General features: G+C 40.6%; 2 protein-coding genes across 2 annotated transcripts; one reads left to right on the top strand and one right to left on the bottom strand.

Moving 5' to 3' along the window:
* Positions 1-307: 307 nt before the first annotated feature.
* oscp1a (organic solute carrier partner 1a) lies at positions 308-14,411 on the bottom strand. Its single transcript, XM_073482801.1, has 10 exons — positions 14,350-14,411; positions 5,898-6,052; positions 5,635-5,802; positions 5,377-5,457; positions 5,178-5,281; positions 4,395-4,523; positions 4,246-4,300; positions 1,000-1,157; positions 850-910; positions 308-763 (listed from the first exon to the last, which is right to left on the bottom strand). The coding sequence occupies exons 1-10, from the start codon at positions 14,375-14,377 to the stop codon at positions 641-643; spliced, it is 1,062 nt and encodes a 353-aa protein (XP_073338902.1). The 5' UTR covers positions 14,378-14,411; the 3' UTR covers positions 308-640.
* On the top strand, positions 14,409-24,644 carry zc3h12ab (zinc finger CCCH-type containing 12Ab). Its single transcript, XM_073482800.1, has 6 exons — positions 14,409-14,716; positions 16,177-16,687; positions 20,523-20,662; positions 21,582-21,816; positions 21,903-22,003; positions 22,092-24,644. The coding sequence occupies exons 2-6, from the start codon at positions 16,290-16,292 to the stop codon at positions 23,036-23,038; spliced, it is 1,821 nt and encodes a 606-aa protein (XP_073338901.1). The 5' UTR covers positions 14,409-14,716; positions 16,177-16,289; the 3' UTR covers positions 23,039-24,644.
* Positions 24,645-25,005: the final 361 nt, after the last annotated feature.

The raw sequence follows: 25,005 nt of genomic DNA, 5'->3' as shown, positions 1-25,005 counted from the left end.
TTTTATTAATACATTTTTATATGTTAATTTTAGCAGGAAAGTTTAAAAATCTCTCTCACAGGAGTGTCCAAGCCAAGAAAGCATATACAAAAAACATACAAGACAGAATTATGGTGAATTAAATAAAATATATCAGGAGAATAATCAACCAATCAATCTAAATAAATACAAGGGATTGATACAATCATACATTCACACATAACATGTATATTAGTATGATATTTGTGCACCATATTTGGCATTTCGGTCAATAAATTATACATCTAATCATCCTTCAAAATTGATGACAGAGAAATCAAACCAAAAATATGAATAAATACTTTATTTACTTTATAGAAAATACATATCAAATATAGCAGTTTTACAATTTCCAGCCCATTCATCAGGTACATTTCAACATACTGATGATTTAAAAGATATATTATATTTTTATCTTACTGTCTAATTAATGTTAAACAAACAAAGTGTAGAACTGAACACATCAACAACTGAATATTCTGGACATTACATATTAACTCACAGTGACAGTTTTATGCATGATTATTCCTGAGATAAAGAGCCCGGCATCAACCAGAGTTAGGTAGCAGAGTTGAAAACAATAAACGTGTCGCACCATCTCGCTGAAACTACGCCGACGGGATCAGAGGTCGTCCATCATGGCGAGCAGGTCGTCTCCTTTGTTGCTCTCGGGGTTTTCGGGCTTCTCCTCTCCTTCTGCAAACTGCCCGGCGATCAGAGCCAGCTCAGTCGCAGCCTGTTCGTCCTGAATCAATATGAAACACAAATTGTCAACACATTTTCAGTACATGTCAGCGTCACAAGGCGTCCTCTGTCCCTGCCCTGCTGTACCTGCATCGCCTGAATATTTATCACTTCAAACGAGGACTCCTCAGCTCCGCCTGAAGCTCTCCTGTCAACCAAAACAAAAGTCACATGTGTGTAAATTAATGTTCATTTGATAATATAATCGATAACGAACAAAGACAGAAAAGCACTCACGCCTGCTCTTCCTCCTCCTCCTCCTCCTTTGTAGTAAACAGATTGATCCGAAAGACAGTCTCAGCTTTGGGCGTGTCCTCGGCCTTCATGCTGCCCATCAGACGAGCCAGCAGGTTCAGCTCCTCTTTGGCCAGCAGGTTGGGAGTGTCGTCTGTCTGCTGCAGCACGGAGGAGCACGCAAAGGTCACAATGAATAGAAAGACAGACTCGAACCTAAAGCACAACACTGTACGTTACATTATAACTTCTAACCTACTCACAGCCGGTGCATCAGGCTGCAGACTTAAGTAAAAGTAGCCTCACCACATTTTAAAAATAAAGTCTGGGAAGTATAAAAAGTAAAAGGTACCTCTTAGTCCTAAATCCTATAATTTGATCATTATTTCTGACAGGTGAAGTCACGTCTCAATTACTCTACAGTCAGCTAGTTAAATCTTTAACAAGGTCATAAGGTTTTTATGGTGGTGTGTTACATGTGTGAGTGACATGCGTATTGCAGAGCGCTTTGTGTGACACACATGCAGCCCTGAGGTGTGTAATGACGACTTGTTTGCCTTGAGGAGTGGCCGTGAAAGCGTGGCACACTGAGCTTCTTGACCTACTTATTTTTCAGTGTTGTTTTTCCGCATGTTTAACCGTCATGTTCAGATGTTTGTTGAACGCGGATGCCAAACGCGAAGAATAAATCATAATGTCGTAAAACTTCCAGACCTCTGTACGGAGGCCGGAGCAGATCAGGCCGGCTCGCTCTGCCTTTGTTAGTTGTCTTTAATTTGTTTGAGTAATTCTCACCTTGCTTGTTTGGTTATTGTATAAATTGGACTGTTGTTTAAAATTTATCTGTAATTTCTCCTGTTTTATGTCTTTGTGAAGCACTTTGTCATTTTCATTTTTATTATTATTATTTTTTTATTTTTGATCATTTTCATTATTATTATTATTTTCATTATTATTATTTTCATTATTACTTTATTTTCTATTATTATCATTTTCATTATCATTATTATTTTATCATTTTCATTATTATTATTTTTTTTTATTATTTTTTATTATTTTCATTTTTATTATTTTTATTTTATTATTATTTTATTTTATAATTATCACTATTAATATTATTATCATTATCATTATTATTAATATCATTATCATTATTATAGATTTTGTGGCCCACTCAGTCAAATATTTTGGACCACCATCAATGGGAGCTGTGAATGATACAGTTATTTATTTTCTTAATTTAAAGTAGAGTTATTAGTTATAATGTAGGGGGAATAGTGCGGCTACAGTAGATTATGTAGAAAAACTGGACATGTAAATAAATATTAAAACTGTAGATGAAAAACACAATCAGGACATTCCTATTTCCAATATATTTGAGTATATTTGTGTGACACACATGCAGCCCTGAGGTGTGTAATGACGACTTGTTTGCCTTGTTTGGCCGTGAAGCGTGGCACACTGAGCTTCTTGACCTACTTATTTTTCAGTGTTGTTTTTCCGCATGTTTAACCGTCATGTTCAGATGTTCGTTGAACGCGGATGCCAAACGCGAAGGATAAATCATAATGTCGTAAAACTTCCAGACCTCTGTACGGAGGCCGGAGCATTCAGGCCGGCTCGCTCTGCCTTTGTTAGTTGTCTTTAATTTGTTTTAGTAATTCTCACCTTGCTTGTTTGGTTATTGTATAAATTGGACTGTTGTTTAAAATTTATCTGTAATTTCTCCTGTTTTATGTCTTTGTGAAGCACTTTGTCATTTTCATTTTTATATTATTATTATTATTTTATTATTTCTTTTATTTTTGATCATTTTCATTATTATTATTATTTTCATTATTATTATTTTCATTATTACTTTATTTTCTATTTTTATAACCTTTTTTATTATCATTATTATTTTATCATTTTCATTATTATTATTATTTTTTATTATTTTTTATTATTTTCATTTTTATTATTTTTATTTTATTATTATTTTATTTTATAATTATCACTATTAATATTATTATCATTATCATTATTATTAATATCATTATCATTATTATAGATTTTGTGGCCCACTCAGTCAAATATTTTGGACCACCATCAATGGGAGCTGTGAATGATACAGTTATTTATTTTCTTAATTTAAAGTAGAGTTATTAGTTATAATGTAGGGGGAATAGTGCAGCTACAGTAGATTATGTAGAAAAACTGGACATGTAAATAAATATTAAAACTGTAGATGAAAAACACAATCAGGACATTCCTATTTCCAATATATTTGAGTATATTTGTGTGACACACATGCAGCCCTGAGGTGTGTAATGACGACTTGTTTGCCTTGAGGAGTGGCCGTGAAAGCGTGGCACACTGAGCTTCTTGACCTACTTATTTTTCAGTGTTGTTTTTCCGCATGTTTAACCGTCATGTTCAGATGTTTGTTTAACGCGGATGCCAAACTCGAAGGATAAATCATAATGTCGTAAAACTTCCAGACCTCTGTACGGAGGCCGGAGCAGATCAGCCGGCTCGCTCTGCCTTTTTTAGTTGTCTTTAATTTGTTTGAGTAATTCTCACCTTGCTTGTTTGATTATTGTATAAATTAGACTGTTGTTTATAATTTATCTGTAATTTCTCCTGTTTTATGTCTTTGTGAAGCACTTTGTCATTTTCATTATTATTATTATTATTATTTTTTTATTATTTTCATTTTTATTATTTTATTATTTTTTATAATTTTCATTATTATTATTATTATTATTTTATTATCATTTTTTATTATTATTATTATTATTTTATTATCATTTTTTATTATTTTCATTTTTATTATTTTCATTTTTATTATTTTCATTTTTATTTTTTTATTATTATTATTATTTTTTATAATTTTCACTATTATTATTATTATTATTATTTTATTATTATCATTTTTATTATCATTATTATAGATTTTGTGGCCCGGTCAGTCAAATATTTTGGACCACCATCAATCGGAGCTGTGAATGATAGTTATTAATTTTTTAATTTAAAGTAGAGTTATTAGTTATAACGTTGGGGGAATAGTGCAGCTACAGTAGATTATGTAGAAAAACTGGACATGTACATAAATATTAAAACTGTAGATGACAAACACAGTCAGGACATTCCTATTTCCAATATATTTGAGTTTCTCCAACATTAAATGTTTCCAGTCAGTCAAACAGACGTCTGTCCTCGTCTCTTCAGTAAACCTCCACATCACTCAGCACGTAAAACATTTATTACCTTCACAGTTGGAGTCTTAGACGTGTGCGTCTCCTCTAGATGGTTCACAGTGTACCTTTAAATCATGGAAACACAACAGCAGCGTCATGTTCTGACCCACTCATGTTCTGTCTGCAGTGCACGGTGGTGTGTTAGCACACGGCTCGTACATGTTCAGGCCCAGTGTGCTGACTCGGTCTCCATTCAGCAGAAAAGATCCCTCTCTGATAGGACTGCTGTAACACCCTCCGGTGGGGAACTCGACTCGACTCACTTCTCGGCCCTTACAGTCAAACGTCCTGTGGAAACAGGAAACAAGATGATGACACGCTGGAATGTTTCAAATTTCCTCCTATCGGTCAGACGAGTAATTATGAGACGATTTCAGATTAAGACATGTTAAAGAGGAGCGTCTGCAGTTGCATCAGACGTCTACAGGCAGCCACACCTGGTGCCAACGATAAACGGGACGTGTAATACTAGTGCTATGCTACCGTAGGTTAGCTAAAAATGAAAAAAGATTACGTTAACTAGAAATTAAATAATCTATTTAACAAGTAAAGAAGCACAGAAATTAACTTAAACTAAATCAGTTCAGTTGTGTTGAAACGGCGAGCCTTAGCTTAGCCTAGCAGCACAATTAGCTTTCCTTACTAAACCCTGTTAGCTACCGTAACTCTCAGAGAGAAATTATTTTATTGCTTTTTCTGAGACATTGAAGTAGTTTTATCTTTAGCATGTAGTTTGATCTTTAGCATGTGTTATGTTTGCTTTGTTTACCATTGTATTTTGGGGTGTTAGCATGCTAACAATCGCTAATTGGCGCCCAATTTCTAGCACCAGCAGGTCAAAAGTTTTCACCTTTACTTTTTAAACTCATCCAGTGAAATATCTCAACATCCACTACAGACATTTAGTCCAAACATTCATGGTTCCCAGGTGATAAATCCGACCTAATCAGCCCAGGAACATCTATCCCATGAGGCACTGGGCCCGATGTCGACAGGGCAAAACGTCCGTTGGGTTTCTGGACTTGATTTTTGAGGAAAAGTGACACCTAAGAGGAAGGAATAACAAAAAAAATCTATCAATAATTGGAAAAAAAAAGCTGCTATATTTTCATCAGGGAGGAATAAAAGCAGAGAAACTCACTCGAACGTTCATGTCTTGAAAAAATATGAGCAGTGTTTGTCTGAGAAGCTGGAATTCACCTTCTGATAAAGACGAGTAAACCTACAACAACAGCGAGAACAAAAAACAGGTCACAGGATGTACGTAAAGTATATAGGTGATAAAAAGAGACGGCTGGAATCCAGACAGAAGGTACAAACTGTACAGACTGTAAACTACTGTATCCTCGGGGCAACATGTGTCAGAGCTCGCAGAACATTTCAACAAGAAGCAATATACCTCAATGATCTTCCGGTGCGTCTCGTCTACTTGGTTCAGGACCACAGGAGTGTCTTTTACGAACTCCCTGATGGTATCTATGTGGTTGTAAGAGATGAGCAGCAGATCTTTCGGCCGTGGACAAAGGAAGACTTGATATTTGAACGCCATGATCATCAGTTCATAAAGCTGCAAGAGGAAAACCAAACCATTTAAACCATTAAACCCCCCAGGATTTAAAGCTGGTGCTATCCTGGAAGCATAGGACAACACCCTGTACGTACCCTGTCCATGCTGGCCGGGCTCAGCCTCATGATGGAGGTGTGCGCTAACCGAGTTAGCACTGTTTTCATCGTCCGGTGAGAATACAGCTGCTGAGGTTTGAGGAGTTCATCCATGAAGGTTTTACTAAACATGGTCCCAACAATGTCATTCATAACTATAAATATGGGGGATAGAAGAAAACAGAAACATGGTTAATTCTGAGTAGGATTTCAATTAGGCTACATGGATTAGCTTAAATATATCTCTGGCTTGCTAGTGTCTGTCTGCCTGTCTTTCCAAATACTACTACATACTTTTACTTACAGTACAAGTTACACTTTCTTACTTACAGTACGTGAAAATCAATTATAAATATTCTGTTAAATACACTTTTGAGGCGGAGATGTTTTGGCTAAGCTAGTAACCGTTAGCTAGGTTGGTTTCTCCATTACAATGGGATTAGCCGCCTCACTTAGTTAGCCTATGTGGAGTAACACACAGTATTAGCCTACTAACATGTTGGTTCATTAAAATGTTCTTTTCATACATTGTTACAATTACAGTAGCCTAAAATCAGCGGGATTTAGCTTTAGTTTTAGCTAGCTAACACAAGGTTCTCCTGCTTTAGTGAGCCTAGTTTTCTAATTAATGTAGGCTATCTCTATCTCTCTAGTGTCTTTCTGTCTGTCAAATTTGAAACTTTGATATATGGAAATTACCAGTAAATAAACCTACAGTTGAATAAAATATGTTAAAATGAAGCTTGACCCCACCAAATCGCATGTACTCCACTAGAGTCAGAGCCAGAGATGTTACAGATAAGCTAGTAACTGTTAGCAAGAGTTTAGCTAGGTAAATTTCTCCATCACCAATCGGATTAGCTGCCTAATTTAAAAGACAGCATTTACCAACATGTAGGTTCATTTAATAATTATTTTTTCTTCAGACATTACAAGCACTGTACAATCAGTTAGATTTAGCTCCAGTTTTAGCTCGCCAGGGCTATTGCTACGGCTAGCTAATAGTGTTAGCTAGATGTTCTATAGCTTTAATTAGACTAGCTGTTTAGCTGTCTGTCTCTCTGACAATGTTAAATACTGTTTTCAAGAAAATTTTACATCTACTACTTAGCACTATACTATGCACCACAGGGGCAGAGGGAGCTGACTAGACAACATGTAAGTAAACCTCTTTTTCTGTCCATTTCTGACCAGACTCCTGCATGCCGACGTGAGAGAAAGAACAGAAAGGTTTCAGCTGGGGTGTTGCAGATGAGAAACATGAGATGCACATGTTCAGTTTATAAGGTGACACCTGACAGGTACCATTTGTTAAGCAGGATGGATGACCGGGGGCTAAATATGCACACACCTAGCAGGCCTCTAGCTACCTCTACCTTTCTCTGAGTTGTCCTCAGACGTGTTCTGAGCTCGCAGCCGTTGGTCCAGTATGTAAAGCATCTCTCCGCCAAGATTAATGAAAACCAGAGGGAGAGTTCTCACAGACATCTTGCAAAAGACAAAGCAGGGATTATCTCCCTATACGTGCAAAAGCTGGTGCAGAAGCAGGCGTTTGCTTGCTCTTGAGCCCCTTGCAGATCAGAAGCAGTCTTGTCATTATCTGATTTGTTCCCGTTGTGAATTTTCCACAGGCAACAAATTGCCCATGTTAAGTCTTATCTGATCATGCTTCTGCAGATAACCTGCCGCACTAAGATGCAACAGGTGGTCAGGAAGAGGATCAGCAGAGGCCAACACGAGCTTATTGGCCAGGATAAGGATGACGTGACAGCACAGCACAGCCAACCAGAGAAGGCTAACGAGGCTGCTGTGTGTTTGTAGTGTGATGCAAACATGAAAGTAAGACCTTGGAAACCAAATAATGACATTTGACAGATACGGGTGTCCTCCATATTTTGTGGCTGTTTCTCAAAAACCTTATTTAATTTAGTTTAGGTTAAGGATGATCTCTACATGCAGTGTATATAAAGAAAACCCTGCTGTGTGTCTCCACGACTGGGCCTGAAGCCACAACTGTTATGATACGATCAGTTCACCACTTTTACAATACCCACGTCTTTGTCTCTTTCTCTCTCTGTCTCCGTCCCAGTCTAAATAAAAGATTAGAGAGTAGTAACATGCAAATTAAATTTATCTTTATGCTCTCTCTCTCTCTCTCACAGCAGCTCACTCCAAGGGAGACAATTGCCTATTTGTGACAGTCATGTCAGCAGTTAAACGCTTTATGAGGCTTGTTTTTAACGTTTCGGATGCTTAAGAGTTTAGACAAAAATGTAAACACATCTGGGGGCAGAGAGCTAAAAAACTAAAATCCTGATTGAGCTTACCGGACCACAGATCAGCCATCAAAAACCAACTATGGAGATCCGTCTTCTCTTCTGCCTTTTCTCAATGTAAGTCAAATCTATTACTGATAATTCTAGTTTCCACATTCTGTACGTGGGAACGTGCTCGATCACATCTCTTTAGGATGGTTCGCTAACTTATTCAGCAAATATTCTTTTCATATTTTGTCAGTTTCCTGATTTTATTTGCTTGGTATTAAATAATAGTTGTACTTTGAAACCAAAGTTGAAAATTCCTAAGATGTGTTCAAGTTAGCAAGTATCCTGTCTTCCCCCCACCAGAATAACCTCCTGTTCAGGGCAACTGGAAGGTTTTAATGATAAACAAGACCTTGACCCAACAAAGTACAACCTCAACTGGATGGAGTCTATATCTGATGAGACTCTCGTATCGGCAATCTCCATTCCTGGAACACATGACAGCTTAACATTATATGGTGGACCACTTTTTGAATGTCAAGTTTGGACCTTGGAGGAGCAACTTAAAGTGGGAGTACGGTATATTAATGTACATGCTGGGACAAAGCTGCTTGACAAAGATCATGTTTATATCAGGGACGGTCAAGCTTGGAAGTTTTGGAAAAAAACTCAATTGGATGAAGTCCTGAGGATCATTGTTAAGTTCTTAGAAGACAACAGGAGTGAGACTGTGCTGTTGAGATTGAAACTAACTGAGGCAAAAGCTGCAGGACGAATAAAAGAGTTGATTGCATCTGATGAGTTCAAAGATAAAATATGGAATGAGTTATCAGTGCCAAACATGCGACAGGCAAGAGGAAAGATTGTTTTTCTCCGGAGTCGTTCCTTCCATGACGGAACAGAAAACATTAAATCATTTTTCTTTTACCACAACGAGCTAACCAACGTTGAAAAAAAACTGAAGCACACAAAGTCGCATCTCTGTGACCATTTCATTGTAGTGACTGACACCGCTGCAGCACGTTTTCAAAGTCCTAAAAACCTGGCAAAAAAGGTTAACGTGCAGCTTTACAAATTTCTGGAGGAACATAGGAAGAGCTCCTCAAACCGAGGTTGCTTAGGTGTCTTAAGTGTGAACTTCCCGAGTGTTGATCTTATTAAAAACATCATTCAGCTTAAACCATGTGATTGTGGTCAAAGTGCAGGAGAAGAACAAAGTGAAGAGAAGCCTGAAATGACGACTGAAACCATGGACACAGAGTCAACGCCTGAACTGGACACTGCACCTGATACAGACTCACCGCCACCAGAACCAACAACTTCTGCGACAGTTTCTGAAACAACACCCGAGCCACAAACCACACAGGTACCAGAACCAACAACACCTGCGACAGTTTCTGAAACAACAACTGAGCCACAAACCACACAGGTACCAGAACCAACAACACCTGTGACAGTTTCTGAAACAACACCCGAGCCACAAACCACACAGGTACCAGAACCGACAACTTCTGCCACAGTTTCTGAAACAACACCTGAGCCACAAACCACACAGGCACCAGAACCGACAACTTCTGCCACAGTTTCTGAAACAACACCTGAGCCACAAACCACACAGGTACCAGAACCAACAACACCTGCGACAGTTTCTGAAACAACACCTGAGCCACAAACCACACAGGTACCAGAACCAACAACACCTGCGACAGTTTCTGAAACAACACCTGAGCCACAAACCACACAGGTACCAGAACCAACAACACCTGCGACAGTTTCTGAAACAACACCTGAGCCACAAACCACACAGGTACCAGAACCAACAACACCTGCGACAGTTTCTGAAACAACACCTGAGCCACAAACCACACAGGTACCAGAACCAACAACACCTGCGACAGTTTCTGAAACAACACCTGAGCCACAAACCACACAGGTACCAGAACCAACAACTTCCATGACAGTTTCTGAAACAACACCTGAGCCACAAACCACACAGGTACCAGAACCGACAACACCTGCGACAGTTTCTGAAACAACACCTGAGCCACAAACCACACAGGTACCAGAACCGACAACACCTGCGACAGTTTCTGAAACAACACCTGAGCCACAAACCACACAGGTACCAGAACCGACAACACCTGCGACAGTTTCTGAAACAACACCTGAGCCACAAACCACACAGGTACCAGAACCGACAACACCTGCGACAGTTTCTGAAACAACACCTGAGCCACAAACCACACAGGTACCAGAACCGACAACACCTGCGACAGTTTCTGAAACAACACCTGAGCCACAAACCACACAGGTACCAGAACCGACAACACCTGCGACAGTTTCTGAAACAACACCTGAGCCACAAACCACACAGGTACCAGAACCGACAACACCTGCGACAGTTTCTGAAACAACACCTGAGCCACAAACCACACAGGTACCAGAACCGACAACACCTGCGACAGTTTCTGAAACAACACCTGAGCCACAAACCACACAGGTACCAGAACCGACAACACCTGCGACAGTTTCTGAAACAACACCTGAGCCACAAACCACACAGGTACCAGAACCGACAACACCTGCGACAGTTTCTGAAACAACACCTGAGCCACAAACCACACAGGTACCAGAACCGACAACACCTGCGACAGTTTCTGAAACAACACCTGAGCCACAAACCACACAGGTACCAGAACCGACAACACCTGCGACAGTTTCTGAAACAACACCTGAGCCACAAACCACACAGGTACCAGAACCGACAACACCTGCGACAGTTTCTGAAACAACACCTGAGCCACAAACCACACAGGTACCAGAACCGACAACACCTGCGACAGTTTCTGAAACAACACCTGAGCCACAAACCACACAGGTACCAGAACCGACAACACCTGCGACAGTTTCTGAAACAACACCTGAGCCACAAACCACACAGGTACCAGAACCGACAACACCTGCGACAGTTTCTGAAACAACACCTGAGCCACAAACCACACAGGTACCAGAACCGACAACACCTGCGACAGTTTCTGAAACAACACCTGAGCCACAAACCACACAGGTACCAGAACCGACAACACCTGCGACAGTTTCTGAAACAACACCTGAGCCACAAACCACACAGGTACCAGAACCGACAACACCTGCGACAGTTTCTGAAACAACACCTGAGCCACAAACCACACAGGTACCAGAACCGACAACACCTGCGACAGTTTCTGAAACAACACCTGAGCCACAAACCACACAGGTACCAGAACCGACAACACCTGCGACAGTTTCTGAAACAACACCTGAGCCACAAACCACACAGGTACCAGAACCGACAACACCTGCGACAGTTTCTGAAACAACACCTGAGCCACAAACCACACAGGTACCAGAACCGACAACACCTGCGACAGTTTCTGAAACAACACCTGAGCCACAAACCACACAGGTACCAGAACCGACAACACCTGCGACAGTTTCTGAAACAACACCCGAGCCACAAACCACACAGGTACCAGAACCGACAACACCTGCGACAGTTTCTGAAACAACACCCGAGCCACAAACCACACAGGTACCAGAACCGACAACACCTGCGACAGTTTCTGAAACAACACCTGAGCCACAAACCACACAGGTACCAGAACCGACAACACCTGCGACAGTTTCTGAAACAACACCCGAGCCACAAACCACACAGGTACCAGAACCGACAACACCTGCGACAGTTTCTGAAACAACACCTGAGCCACAAACCACACAGGTACCAGAACCGACAACACCTGCGACAGTTTCTGAAACAACACCTGAGCCACAAACCACACAGGTACCAGAACCAACAACTTCTGCCACAGTTTCTGGACCAACGTCAGGTGGCCATGGATCACATATGATACATCCAGCACCCATTGTGCCTTCAGTACCTGGAGTTCATCCTCCTGTGCTGCCCAACATCCCTCCTCAAATGGTGCACAAGCCAGAACCACCGTGGAGAAGTCGTATTTGTCACAGAGGGTAAATCGAGTAAGAAATGCATCACGAAAGAAAAATTAGATTGTCTTCTAAAAGTATTTCTGAATACTCACGTAATGATTTTATTTATGAAATATCTATGAAAATAAATTTAATGAGTGTCATACTGTTGTTGATTTTTTTGTTACAGCTTAATTCTGAACTTTAATCAGCATGTTGAATGTGAAATAATATAAACTTTATTCTCAGTTGTGTTTCTTCCCTCAGAATCTTTTCTTCGTCCTCATTTTTACTCAGAACACTGACGTCAGTCTCAGGAACTGAAAAGTCTTTGTGTCTTCATCAGCGCACACTTGAATAGAGTGATTGATAACACACCTAAAGCGAGCGTGTAAAATTCCTGACAAGACCATTCAAATTACTCTGTTAGTGACAGTATGCAAAACACTGCGAGCACGAGGCCTGTAATTTTTAAAAAGCGTGTGCCTTGTCTTACTTAGTGAAAGCTGTAAATCAACTGAGGCTTCTGAAGTTGTCTTTAATTAAAACAAACAAACAACACAATAACATTTGGAAGAAACACTTATAGCAACTGTCTCCCAACCTGGAGGTCAAGGCCTACGAAGGCCTCCCGCTATATAATTATAAGTATTAGATGTCTTTCTGCTCCATTAAATATGTGTTTTCTCCTACTTCTTTTAAAAAATATGATAATAAATGAAACAATCAAAGAAGGGGAAAAATCACCTATTGTTTTGAACTGCTCACAATTAAGGCCACAACCTGTGATGAATGATTACAAGGACACACAGCCCCACAAATAACTCATAAATAACTCCAAATTGTGTTGACGAGATATAATGTGTTTACTGTTGAGCTTTAAAAGTATTCGAACGCGGGTTTTGTTCCTGTTGGACAGGGACAGGCTAGCTGTTTCTACCCGTTTACAGTCTTTGTGCTAAGCTAACCCAAGAGGCTGAAGCAGTATCAATCTTTTTTTATATAAAATACAACCATGCAAAACTATTCTGTTAAAACTGAGTTTCAAAGTATTTTTTTTTCTTTTGTACATCTCACTATATATTACACTTACATGGTACATTTTACTCAATGAATTTGTGCTTGTTCAAGACTTCACCAGCTGATTACTAACAATACGACAGAGTTTCAGAAATGTGGTTTACAAAACAATTTTTTAGGGCCCTGCATCTGACCGATTATATAAGACACTGTATATATTAGGTAAAAGACAAATGATGGTTGTTGCTACAGGACATTTTCTCTTGAGATAAGCTGATTTGATGGGATTTAAATCTGAAAAAAGATGGAAAATTATAGGTCCTCTAGTATTTTTCACGAGTGGACGCCAATTTAAAAGAAGTTTATCGTCTGTCTTTTACACAGTGGTGGGAAGTCATTTTTCCCAATCAGTTTTTGAGGCAAATATACTTTTTAAGCCACTACATTTATTTGATCACCTGTGTTACTAGTTAATACGGTGGCCTTGAGGTCAAAACACAATAACATTTCAAAAAAACACAAAAACATTTTATTAAACACAACATTTTAAGACATTTTACGAAAAACAAAAATTTTATTTTCCGAAACACAGACATTTTACGAAAAACAAAAAAATATTTTTACAAAATCACAGACTTTTTACAAACATTTTCCGAAACAAAAACATTTTATGAAATTTTTTTTTTTTTACGAAACACAAAAAAATACGAAACACAAAAGCATTTTACGAAAAAAAATTACGAAAAACCCCCCCAAAAAAATGTTCGAAAAAAAAAAAAAATTACGAAAAACCAAAAAAAAAATTTTCGAAACAAAAAAAAATTATGAAACACAAAAACATTTTATGGAAAAAAATTTTTTTTTTACGAAACAAAAAATTGCAAAACACAAAAACATTTTACGAAAAACACTTTTTTTTTTACGAAAAACAAAAACATTTTACGAAACACAAAAACATTTTACGAAACAAAAACATTTTATGAACCACAAAAACATTTCACAAAACAAAACAACATTTCTTAAAGACACAACATTGAAAAAACACTTCACAAAACACATAACTTCATTACATTTAATGTGTCTTAAACGTTGTGTTTTGACCCTCAAGGCCACCGTACATTACCTGCGCAGCTCCAGATTAATGACACAAACATAATCAAGCAGCTGTGAGTTAATAAAGTAACTAAGAGCTGCCTCACCTCCTGTGGCACTGATGAAATGGGCCATGAGACCCGCTCAGACTGCGGCTCCACCACTGCTCCTTGTTTACTGTCTGTAGATGTTCCTCGCTGACTCGTGTGATTGCTCGCAGTGGATTGGCTGAGTCACGGTGTTTTGTCATTTACATAGTCAGTCTCAGCATGTGACTCGCCCCAAAAGCCTCCACGTTGGTCGGCCGGGCTGCTGGTTTTGTCTGATGATGTCAGGAGGAGGAAAAACCCGACTTCCTCATACAAACGTGCTCACAAGTCAAGAAGTGCAGCTTCACGGCGCCGCGCTCATCAGCTGAGCTCGTTCACCTGAGAGGAGAAGACGCACCTGGCGGACTCGGCGGACGGACTTCAGGTAAGTTTGTCTCCTCTCGTGTCGTTAAAAGTTAAAGTTGAGGCGGAAGCAGCTCAGCAGACTTTTTCCTCAACTCGCTCACTACGTAGTCAGAGTTCAGCTGCTGCAGCTGTACAGGCGACCCAGAAGTGACATGTTTAACTTTCATTTAATGGCGTGAAAAGTTTTGTTTTTGTCCTTTGATGACATAAAATCTGCTGTCCCGCTCGTTTAGGTGTAACGCGTTACACTGTGGTTAGTGTGGATGGTGAATATAAAGTGATCAGGACTGAAAACAGGAGTCGATTCATTGATCAGCCGGAATGATGAGCTGTGAATCATTCCAGTCTGATTTTGACTTTCTAGCCCATAATATCAACTTTTCATCTCATATCTGTGACTTTCTATCTCACAATCATGACTTTGTCTCATGATTATGACTTTATCTCATGAATCATGAGATAAAGTCATAATCATGAGTCATGATTATGACTTTTGTTCATATATTTTCAACTTTTCATCTCATAATTATTTCCCATAATTCCAATTTTGGTCCAAAAATGCCAAATATCTGCTGGTTTAAACTTCTCAAATGTGAGAATTTGTTGCTTTTCCTGGTTTGTTTTCATAGTTTTAGAGATTTTTTTATCTTACAATTATGATTTTATCCCATAAGTTTGACTGTTTACCTCATCATTTTGACCGTCTATCACGATTGTGCCTTTTTAATCAAATATTTCCAACTTTTCATCTCATATCTGTGACTTTTTATCTCAAAAATGCCCCAAATTAGCTGATTTCAACGTACATACTTACTGCTTCTCTTAGTTATTTACTTCTCTTGATTAGTTAATTGACATAAAATGAATCGGCAACAGTTTTGAACTATTTTTAAAGCACAAAACTGTCAAACATTAACTGGTTTCAGGCTTTTAAATGTCAGGATTTGATTTTATTGCGAAGTTAATATACAAAATAATATATTTTAAGACATCTTGGGCTCTTTGGCAGTGACTCATTAATCAAAAAATTATCTGCAGATGATTCATGAATGATAATAATCACTAGTGCTCCCTAGAAATGAGTATTAATCTGATTTGGGGAAAAAATACAGTTATTATATCTGAATATGATGATTTATAAGATAGAAAGAAGAAGAAAAATTCTACTAAGTAGGTTTAAGAGAAAGATCTAAAACAATAAAAGATCAATAATGACGTCAGAGCTCCAGCTAATGATTATGAATTCATCTGCTAATGATTTTCTCAAGTAAAGGAGTCGTAATGTCAGAAAATAGTGAAAAATGCCCGAGAAGATGTGTTCAAATACCTTGTTTTACCTGACCAACGGATATATATTCAGTTTATGATGAAGAAAAGCAGCAAACCCTCACATTTTAGCAGCAGTTTATTATTTTATCTGTCTTTTAGGATTAAATTCTGCTCGCAGCAACGCTTACAATGTTATTTTTGTCCCGACAGGTGGATCATGATCCGAGGCTGCTCTCTCCGCCCCGTCTGACGCTGACACACCTGCATGGATCTTCCCTCCACCTCTCCCAGCTCCAGACTCCTCCTGTCCCTCCTGTGAGAGCATGCGTCCCAGCGATCCCGACCCGTCCCCGGACCTCCGGCACCCGGAGGCCCAGCTGGACTTCTTCCACAAGCTGGGCTACTCCACGGCTCAGGTTCAGGCCGTCCAGCAGCAGTTCGGCCCCAACACGGACACAGATAAAGTCCTGGGGGAGCTGGTGAGGATCGGGGCCAGTCGGGAGGCCAAGCAGGGGCTGCTGACCACCATGTCGGTGCTGGTGCCCAGAGGGGACATCCAGGCCGCGGGCCCCACCATGCTGCTGCCCTTATCTTCATCATCCTCATCATTGTCGTCGTCGTCGTCATCGTCATCGTCGTCCGCTCAGACCAGAGAGGAGAGCGGTGAGGATGAAGACGCTCTCAGGCCGGTCGTTATAGACGGGAGCAATGTGGCCATGAGGTGAGAAACAGCCGAAGTGACTGTCGCCTCAGATTTACAGGTGATATCGTGTCACACGTGAAGAGTCGCTGCTTTTCTTTGTTTTATAGTTTTAGTGCTGAAATCATTAGTTGATTAATTGATGAGTCAGTTGGCAGAAAGTTGATCAGCAACTATTTTGGTCTGTTACGACTTTTAATCTATTATGACATTTTTTATCCCATATTTCGGACTTTATATCTCAAAATTATGACTTCTTCTCAAAATTTCAATGTAATATCTCACATTTATCACTTTTTATCTAATAATTATGACTTTTTCCTCAAAATTTCAACTTTTTGTCTCCTGTTTAGGATTTTTTATCTCATATTTATCACTATCAATCTCCTATTTATGACTCTTAATCTCACATTAATGACTTTTAATCACATTTATGACTTTTAATCTCACATTAATGTCTTTTAATCACATTTATGACTCTTAATCTCACATTAATGACTCTTAATCTCTCATTAATGACTTTTAATCTCACATTAATGACTTTTAATCACATTTATGACTTTTAATCTCTCATTTATGACTTTTTCCTCAAAATTTCGATTTTCTATCTCATATTCATGACTTAATTGCATAATTATGTATTTTTTTCTCACAATTATGACTTTTTATGTCACATTTATGACTTTTCTCATATTTATATGTTTGTCATGTCTCAAAATCTGAGAATTTGCTGCTTTTCATGATACTAAAGTGACTAAAGTTTTTGGATCTGACATGAACATATAAAGCCATAAAAGATAATTCTGTGTTTTTATAATTAACGAGGTTTTATAAACCAAACAACTGATGGATGAATAAAGAAAATGTTCGTCAGATAATCGTGAGCTGCAGCTCTGATAAAAACTTTCTCAGTTCAGTTCTGTTAAGTACAGCTTTTATGTTTTTGTTTTTCATATCTTTGCATTTTAAAGTTACAGTTATTATTAAAATCATGATCATAATGTGTCCGGCAGTCCGGCAGCTGCTACAGCTCCCACTTTTCATTTCAGTTTTAATGTGGTTTTGTGGTCGACCTGAGAGCTGAAGTCTCTTCCACACTTGTCCAGTGAGCAGTCAAATGACCCACCAGTGAAAGTAACACCTGAACCAAACATGACATAATCCTAAAAAACGTTTGATTTCATCTTAAGCAACCGTATGATTCACTCTTAGTTTGTTCTGGAGATGAGCTCCGTCCTCATTGAGGTGATTTTGAGCTGAAAGGTCTGACGGGTGACTCGGGGAGTTTCCCGCTTCAGTGACTCGGATCGATCTGATAGTTTGCACTTGTCTTATAAATGATGTTTGAGTGGGAGTGTCAGTGATAACGGTTTATAAACTAAGATAAGTAAAGGATTGTCACTCAGGAGACTGGGTTTGATTCTCTTTCTCTCAGTTTGCTGTCGTCGTTCGGTTAGGTTTAGGCAAAAAACATGCTTGGTTAGCTTTAGGAAAACATGATTTTGGGCTAATACAGACTCTTACACAACGTTAAACACGTTTGAAAAGATATTTCTCCCATGCACATATCTTTCTGTTTTATTTTCCACCTCCAAGTCTCAAAACTATGACATCACGTAAACACGACAGGCCAGTTGCAATGCAGGTGCCAGCACAGGGATATCAGATTGTGATGCCCAGCTTAGCGTGTTAGCGTGTCAGTAGTTTCGTAGGTATTTGGACTTAAAACAAAGTGTGAATTGAATTTAAAATGATCACAATACATCCTTAGTGGAACATAAATGTCACCTCAAAACCACAAATGTCACTGACATTTGTTTTGGTCTGTACCGTACAAACATGTTTTCTTGCATCTGGAAAACAAGATACGTAGACCGAGACACCTCTGCAGCTCTACAGTACTTCGTTTAAAATGCGGTTTTGCCACACAGATTATATTTGGATTAATTATGCAGCCCTAAATAAACTCGATAATCCTTTCCAAGATCACAGATTTTAAACAGTTTTGTGCCAAACTGGACCGAGCTCATCCAGAATTACAGTTGGTGTCATCTGTTTAATCGTCGCCCGTGGGGTAGTTCCCATTTTCCTCAGAGGGCTACTGCTACTTCAGTGTTGAAGGTTGTCATATTGCTAAAAGAAAAGCAGGATCTGTTATCTGCTCACCTTCTCAGCACTACCTTTGATGATTTATGGTCTGTAATTGAGGGAGCTCTGCCTCTGGGTACGTGCAACCTTTTCCTTCGTTCACCATGTCATACCTAGACATCCTGCAGGTACAGTTAGAGGAACAGCAACAATGAGTGAGAGAATGAGACTGTAATAAATGCAGTGTGTAAAGTGTGTGTGTGTGTGTGTGTGCACAGTATACACCTCTCTGTCTTGCCTTTCCCGGGCCAGGCGTGCCCGTTCAGGCATGTCGTAGACAGCCAGCTCGAGTATGCAAATCAGGGAATATATGAGTGCCTTCTTGTTTCCTTGAAGACCTGCACCTCTTCATAAAGAGCTGATTCTGACAGAAACGGGCCTGACAGCATTTCACACCTCTGCTCCCTCTCTCGTCTGTCTTCTTCACCTCTCTTGTTTGTCTTGGCTTTAAACTCGACACATCCAGAAAAATCCTGAGGGCTGACAAGAGATGTCGTATTTACATATTACAGCTCAGCTAAAGTAAATAAGCAGGGACAACGTGTCGTGTCTTTGGATTCCTGAGGTTAAGTGCTCCGATATCAGTGTTTCTGACAGGTAGTTGCACGTAGGTGTTGAAGTGAAGGATGTCTCCATGCTCAACAACAAACTTAGATTAAACCACAGATACTGGAGTACTTTGTGGGTTACTGCATTGGTCCGAACAAGATAGCAAAAATGTTAATTTTGCAAATTATTATTATGACATAATAGTTTTGACTCTTTGGGAAACGCGCTTTATAAATTCAGAGTAACTGCACATTACGGTTGGCCGTGGATACTTTATCCCAGCGTATTTAAAAATGGCGACAGTGTGCCTTTCAATACCATCATGAAAAAATTCTTCTCATACTCGCATGTCACACAACAGCCTCTCTTAGTAGATGGATGCTGTGGCCTGATGTGCACCTCCCCGCCTTTTCCAGCTTCTCAAGTGCTTCATGGCGGTGCTAATATAGGGGACTGTGACCTGTAGTTTCCCCAGTAAACACACCGCCCTATTTGGCTGTTGCAGAGACTCTCCCTGACTGGCCGGGTGCTGTCAGAGTGTCTCTGGGCTGGAGAGAGCGGACGGGCCGGATGTCTGAAGGACCGGTCGCCCCTCCAGGAGCAGCCCTGTGGCAACGCCGGCTTGCCGAAACCGAGTCGTTCTAGCTCGGCGTGTACGGAGGAGCAGCCCTCCCCTCCAGACACTCGGCCCGTCCACTCTGCATAGCCCAGAGACACAGCTGTGGGCCCATAAACACATTTTACTATGGGTATTTCATATATGTAAAAAAAACAAACGATATCTCCATATATCCACGTAGTAATCACATATGATATAATATATATTGGGGCATATATGTCCTATATTACATTTCAGTCTGGGTTTAACCACTATAATTGTTTTTTTGTAAATATTTCCCTCCTTGTTTGATACATTTTCTGATATTTGGAGTGCATATAGTTAACTAAATCATCAAGCTCTCCTCCACAACTCTATTGTGATCCTCAGATTTACATAGCACGTGTTGTAAAAGGTTGTACTGATAAGAGTGACGTTGTAAAGGACACGTCAGTCATTGTTTCCCAAGTTTTTGTCCACAGACACTTTTTAATTGCTGAAGTGTGAATGTTGTTCCTCAACTAATTTCCCTGTTTTCCATTCATCCCTTCCTTCATTTAGCCATGGGAACAAGGAAGTTTTCTCTTGTTTGGGAATCCAGCTGACTGTGAACTTCTTCCTGGAGCGAGGCCACTCTGATATCACCGTGTTTGTTCCCTTGTGGAGGAAGGAGCAGCCCAGGCCAGATGTTCCCATCACAGGTGAGAAATATGGGAATTCACGTTTGTTTGGACGTTTTCTACTTCCTGCTTTGCCACATAACACTGCCGTCATTGTTAATTTGATCCAGGGTGTGGCGGGGATCACTGTGAGGTGTTATTATACTCATTATTATGATAAGAAAGCAGGTTGTACCTCTTTTTCTGTCATACTGGAAATGAGAACATATAAATACTTGAATATCTTTGTGCTTTTGACTGCTGGTTGGACGAAACAAGACATTAAAATATGTCAGCTTGTGTTCTGGGACATTTTAAATACCATTCTTCACATTTTTAAAAAAACATTTTAATAGAAATAAAACAAGGGAGTCCACGGGCGTTTCTCACTGGACCTGACAGATTAAGAAGAGCAGGATATGATTTCCTGTGATTCAACTGCTGGGAAATACCCCGTGTTGATTGTTATCTAAATGCAAAGTAAATGAACTTTATCTGCAATCTTTGTCGCTACATATCAAAGGGATGTCAATGCAGGGTTTTTCCAATGGTTTGTGATGCTACAAGATAACCATTGAAGCTGTCACTGTGGCCTATTTAGAAGCAGCAAGTGACACCAAACTGCTTGTTTGCTACATGAACAGATTGCTCATGCTGATAAATGGTTTGCTTTTTTTTACAGGATGTTCTCGTAAGGCCCCGTAGTTTAATGTTAAACTAGGTTAAATCTGTCTGACGCAAATCAAAATGGAACAGTGTTGTGAAGTGTGAAGGTTGTGTGTGAAGTGTAATCTGCCTTTATTTGTGTGTGATTGACTAAAAGCAGCTTGAATCCATTCGTATTATAACCAAACACTGTATATTTAAACAGAAAGTAGAGCCCGACCAATAATAATCTGTTTTCAGCCGATATTATCGTCAAAACGAAACAATATCTGACACTTTATGTTTGTTTTTACAGATCAACACATCCTCAGAGACCTGGAGAAGAGGAAGATTCTGGTGTTCACGCCGTCTCGCCGCGTCGCAGGTAAACGGGTGGTTTGTAACGACGACTGCTTCATCGTCAAGCTGGCCTACGAGTCTGACGGCATCATCGTGTCCAACGACATGTACCGGGACCTTCAGGCGGAGAAACCCAAGTGGAAGCGCTTCATCGAGGAGAGGCTGCTCATGTACTCCTTCGTCAATAACAAGTGAGTTCTGCCTCCTTGATGCGACGCTTCCTTCGCTCTCTCCCCGAGTGCTACATTTGGACTAATGTTTGAATCTCCTGACGCAGGTTCATGCCTCCTGATGATCCTCTGGGCCGTCATGGACCGACCCTGGAGAACTTTCTGCGGAAGTTTCCAAAGACTCAGAAAAAACAACTGTGCCCATATGGTGAGAGAACTTTCATATCGCATCGCTGGTCCTGTCTGTCATTGTGCTTTGAATTAAAACTTATCATTACTACTGTTACCTCTTTCAGGTAAGAAATGTACGTATGGGATCAAATGTAAATTCAGCCATCCTGAGCGACCCAAACAGTCCAATCGCTCGGTTGCCGACGAGCTGCGGGAGAGCGCCAAGCAAACGTCCCCTGCTCAGAAAGTGCCTTCAGCTCGCTCGAGTCCGGTGCCGGGACAAAGCCTCTCGCTGGTGGAGGACATGGCAAAGAAACTGACTCTGGGACACGAGAGCGGCTCCTTGAAGAAAGATCACAAACACGAACATCAGGTGAAGACGAGTCACCGCTCCAATAAGAGAACCACGTCTAGAAAGGAGAAGACCGGCCAACACTCGTCTTCTGACCAGGCCTCAGTGCGGCACGGTGGCTCTCAGGAGCAGCTGGACTCTGGTTTGGGCTCCATAGACAGTCAGCCGCTGGAGGCTCCTTGGAGTGATCACCAGTATACCCACAGTGTGAGGCAGCAGTACGGCCCACCTCGCAGTGCACCGTGCAGCTGTTGCTCACATGGCCCGTCCTCTCAGGGGACCGCACCAGCTTTCCAGCACCACAACCAGCAGTACAGCCTTGGGCCCGTCAGCAGCCACGGCTCTGACATCATCCCCTACGGCCTGCCACAATACGCCAACTACGGCGGGTACCCAGTCAGCATGCCTGCGTACAGTCAGCCGCCAGACTTCCAGCGCAACAGAGTCCACAACCCCCAGCAGCAGCAGCAGTACTGGTCCGATCCGTTCGGGGCTAATCCTCTGGCGGCCCGCAGCCTGCCGCACTGGGAGCCTCCTCCGCCGCCTCAGGGGCCGCAACCGAGTCCGGCCAAGGGGGGGGAGAGAGAGGTCGTCCGGAAGAAGCTCCTCGCCATCTTCAGCGCCCACTTAGTGGACACGGCCATGAACATGTTCCCTCAGCAGATGGATCCGCAGATGCTGGTGGCTGAGATCCTCATGCTGCAGAGTCAGAACAAGTAGCAGAGATGAGATGAATCCTGGGCCCGTGTGAACCCACGTCTTTCAGTGGAAAGACAGAGAATCGAAACATGAGTTTGTGTATTTTTGTATTGTGGTATCCACCTTGTTATAAACTTTATTTGAATGTTTTGGAAAATAAGTTACCTTATTGAACTGGGTAAAATAAGAGCCAGTGTGCTGTTGATACAAATTGTATCTTTTATTTAAAAAACAGGAAAGAGAAAAAGGAAAAAGAGGATTTTAACGCCTCGTGATGTGATTTAAAGGTGCAATGCGTCCGAATTGTAGTTGAAAGAATAGGAAAAAAAAAAATTAGAAACTACAATCTCAAAAAACAACAGTGTTGATGCAGAGATGTCTACTGAGGTTAGCATGCTAACCAGTTAGCCCCCGGCCTGTCCTGGTCCAAAGCTCCTGTGCTAGCAGTCTAAACACAACTCTTCCCGAGCTCCAGGTCCGGACCACTAGCTGCACGGCTAACTGAGCTAACGAGCTAATGGCGTCTGCAGTTAGCAGCAGTTAGCGGTTACTCCACTGATATGCTGCCTCCTATTTGTTTTGAGTATGAATTCAACAGGTGGCCAAATCTTATAGTGCACGCTGATTATTTGAGGCCCTGACGCAGCGTTGTCGGGGCTGTTGGTGAGCATCTGTGGCTGTAGTTGGTACTGGACGTCCGTTGTCTGCGGCTTTTAGCAATTAGCAAATGCTCCCCATACGCCGTCTTTCCAATGTCTATCACGTCTGCAAGGCATATGTGTGCTATTGGCTTTGACACACGATATCCAGCCAGTTCTCATCGAGAATAGGAGGTGAAAAAAACACACTAAATACATGAAATCGTGGATACTAAACGACAGACTTAAAGGGCTTTCCTTTCCTTTTCCGTCTCTATTCTTGTGCACCGATTTGCAGAGGTGAACAGCCAGAACAACGGATTAATTTCTCTAACCACCGATTCTACCTGCTCAGCCGACTATAAAGCCTCCGGCGTAGTTGAGTAGTGCCAACGGTGCGCGACAGTCGAAACCAAGGTCAGATTCCTGACGTGGTGCAATTAAATGGAATCTGTCAACTGTTGTCGTAAAAAAACACTTTTATAACACCTGCTGATGCCCTCGTAAAACTGTTAATTATATGTTTGGTGTGGGTGAGGGGAGCACTGAATATGAAAATGTCTTTGTGTCATATTGGCACCGTGCACCAAGCTTTACCAGCTAACTGCTGCGTGGGGTTGGGCAATAATTGGCAGTATCACACCTTCGGCAAACGTGTCATGATGAAATCATGTTGAGTTATTGTTTCGCACACTTTATAGGCATAAGTGATCGTAAACCTTATGTATGTCTTATATTCCCAGTCGAGTTTATTTAATGTGTCTGTACTTGTTGATATCGATGAGAAAGTGTCGAGTGTGTTTTTGTAAGATGATACGAGGACGGTATAAGAAAAGTGTTTGTCAGTGTTTTAATTTATAGTTACATTTATAATATTTACACGAGGGTTGATTGACCGATGGTTGACTGAGAATGACAGACATGGATATGTAATGTTTATATCGATGACTGTAATTGTTACGAAATGAAAATAAACATTTGTAATCATGTGCAGAGGGAATTTATGACTCACCACACGCTTACTCAACAGTAACTGAGGATCCATCTATCACTTTTTGACATTACTAATACTGTGTGTGTGTGAAAGAGAGACGTGCAGCCCTCGACTCGAGTGAAATAACCTCATTAATATAGAAATTGTTAGCCAGAACACATGTAAGACTAAAATATCCAATAGACAGATATGATAAAATAAAATGACTGAAGTAGACGAGGACTCGACAGCCACGATCAAAGTCTCCAGAAGCCGAAGTCATGACTGTAGCTGCTAAGCTAAGCTAAGCTAAGCTAAGAGCGTTAGCAAACATCCTGTCTGCAACACGTGCACAAGCTTTTCAAATCAATTTGGGT

This window comes from Pagrus major, chromosome 16 (assembly GCF_040436345.1).
Source record: "Pagrus major chromosome 16, Pma_NU_1.0".
NCBI lineage: Eukaryota > Metazoa > Chordata > Actinopteri > Spariformes > Sparidae > Pagrus > Pagrus major.
The sequence above is the reverse complement of the archived record's forward strand: the minus strand, read 5'-3'. Positions and strand labels throughout refer to the sequence as shown.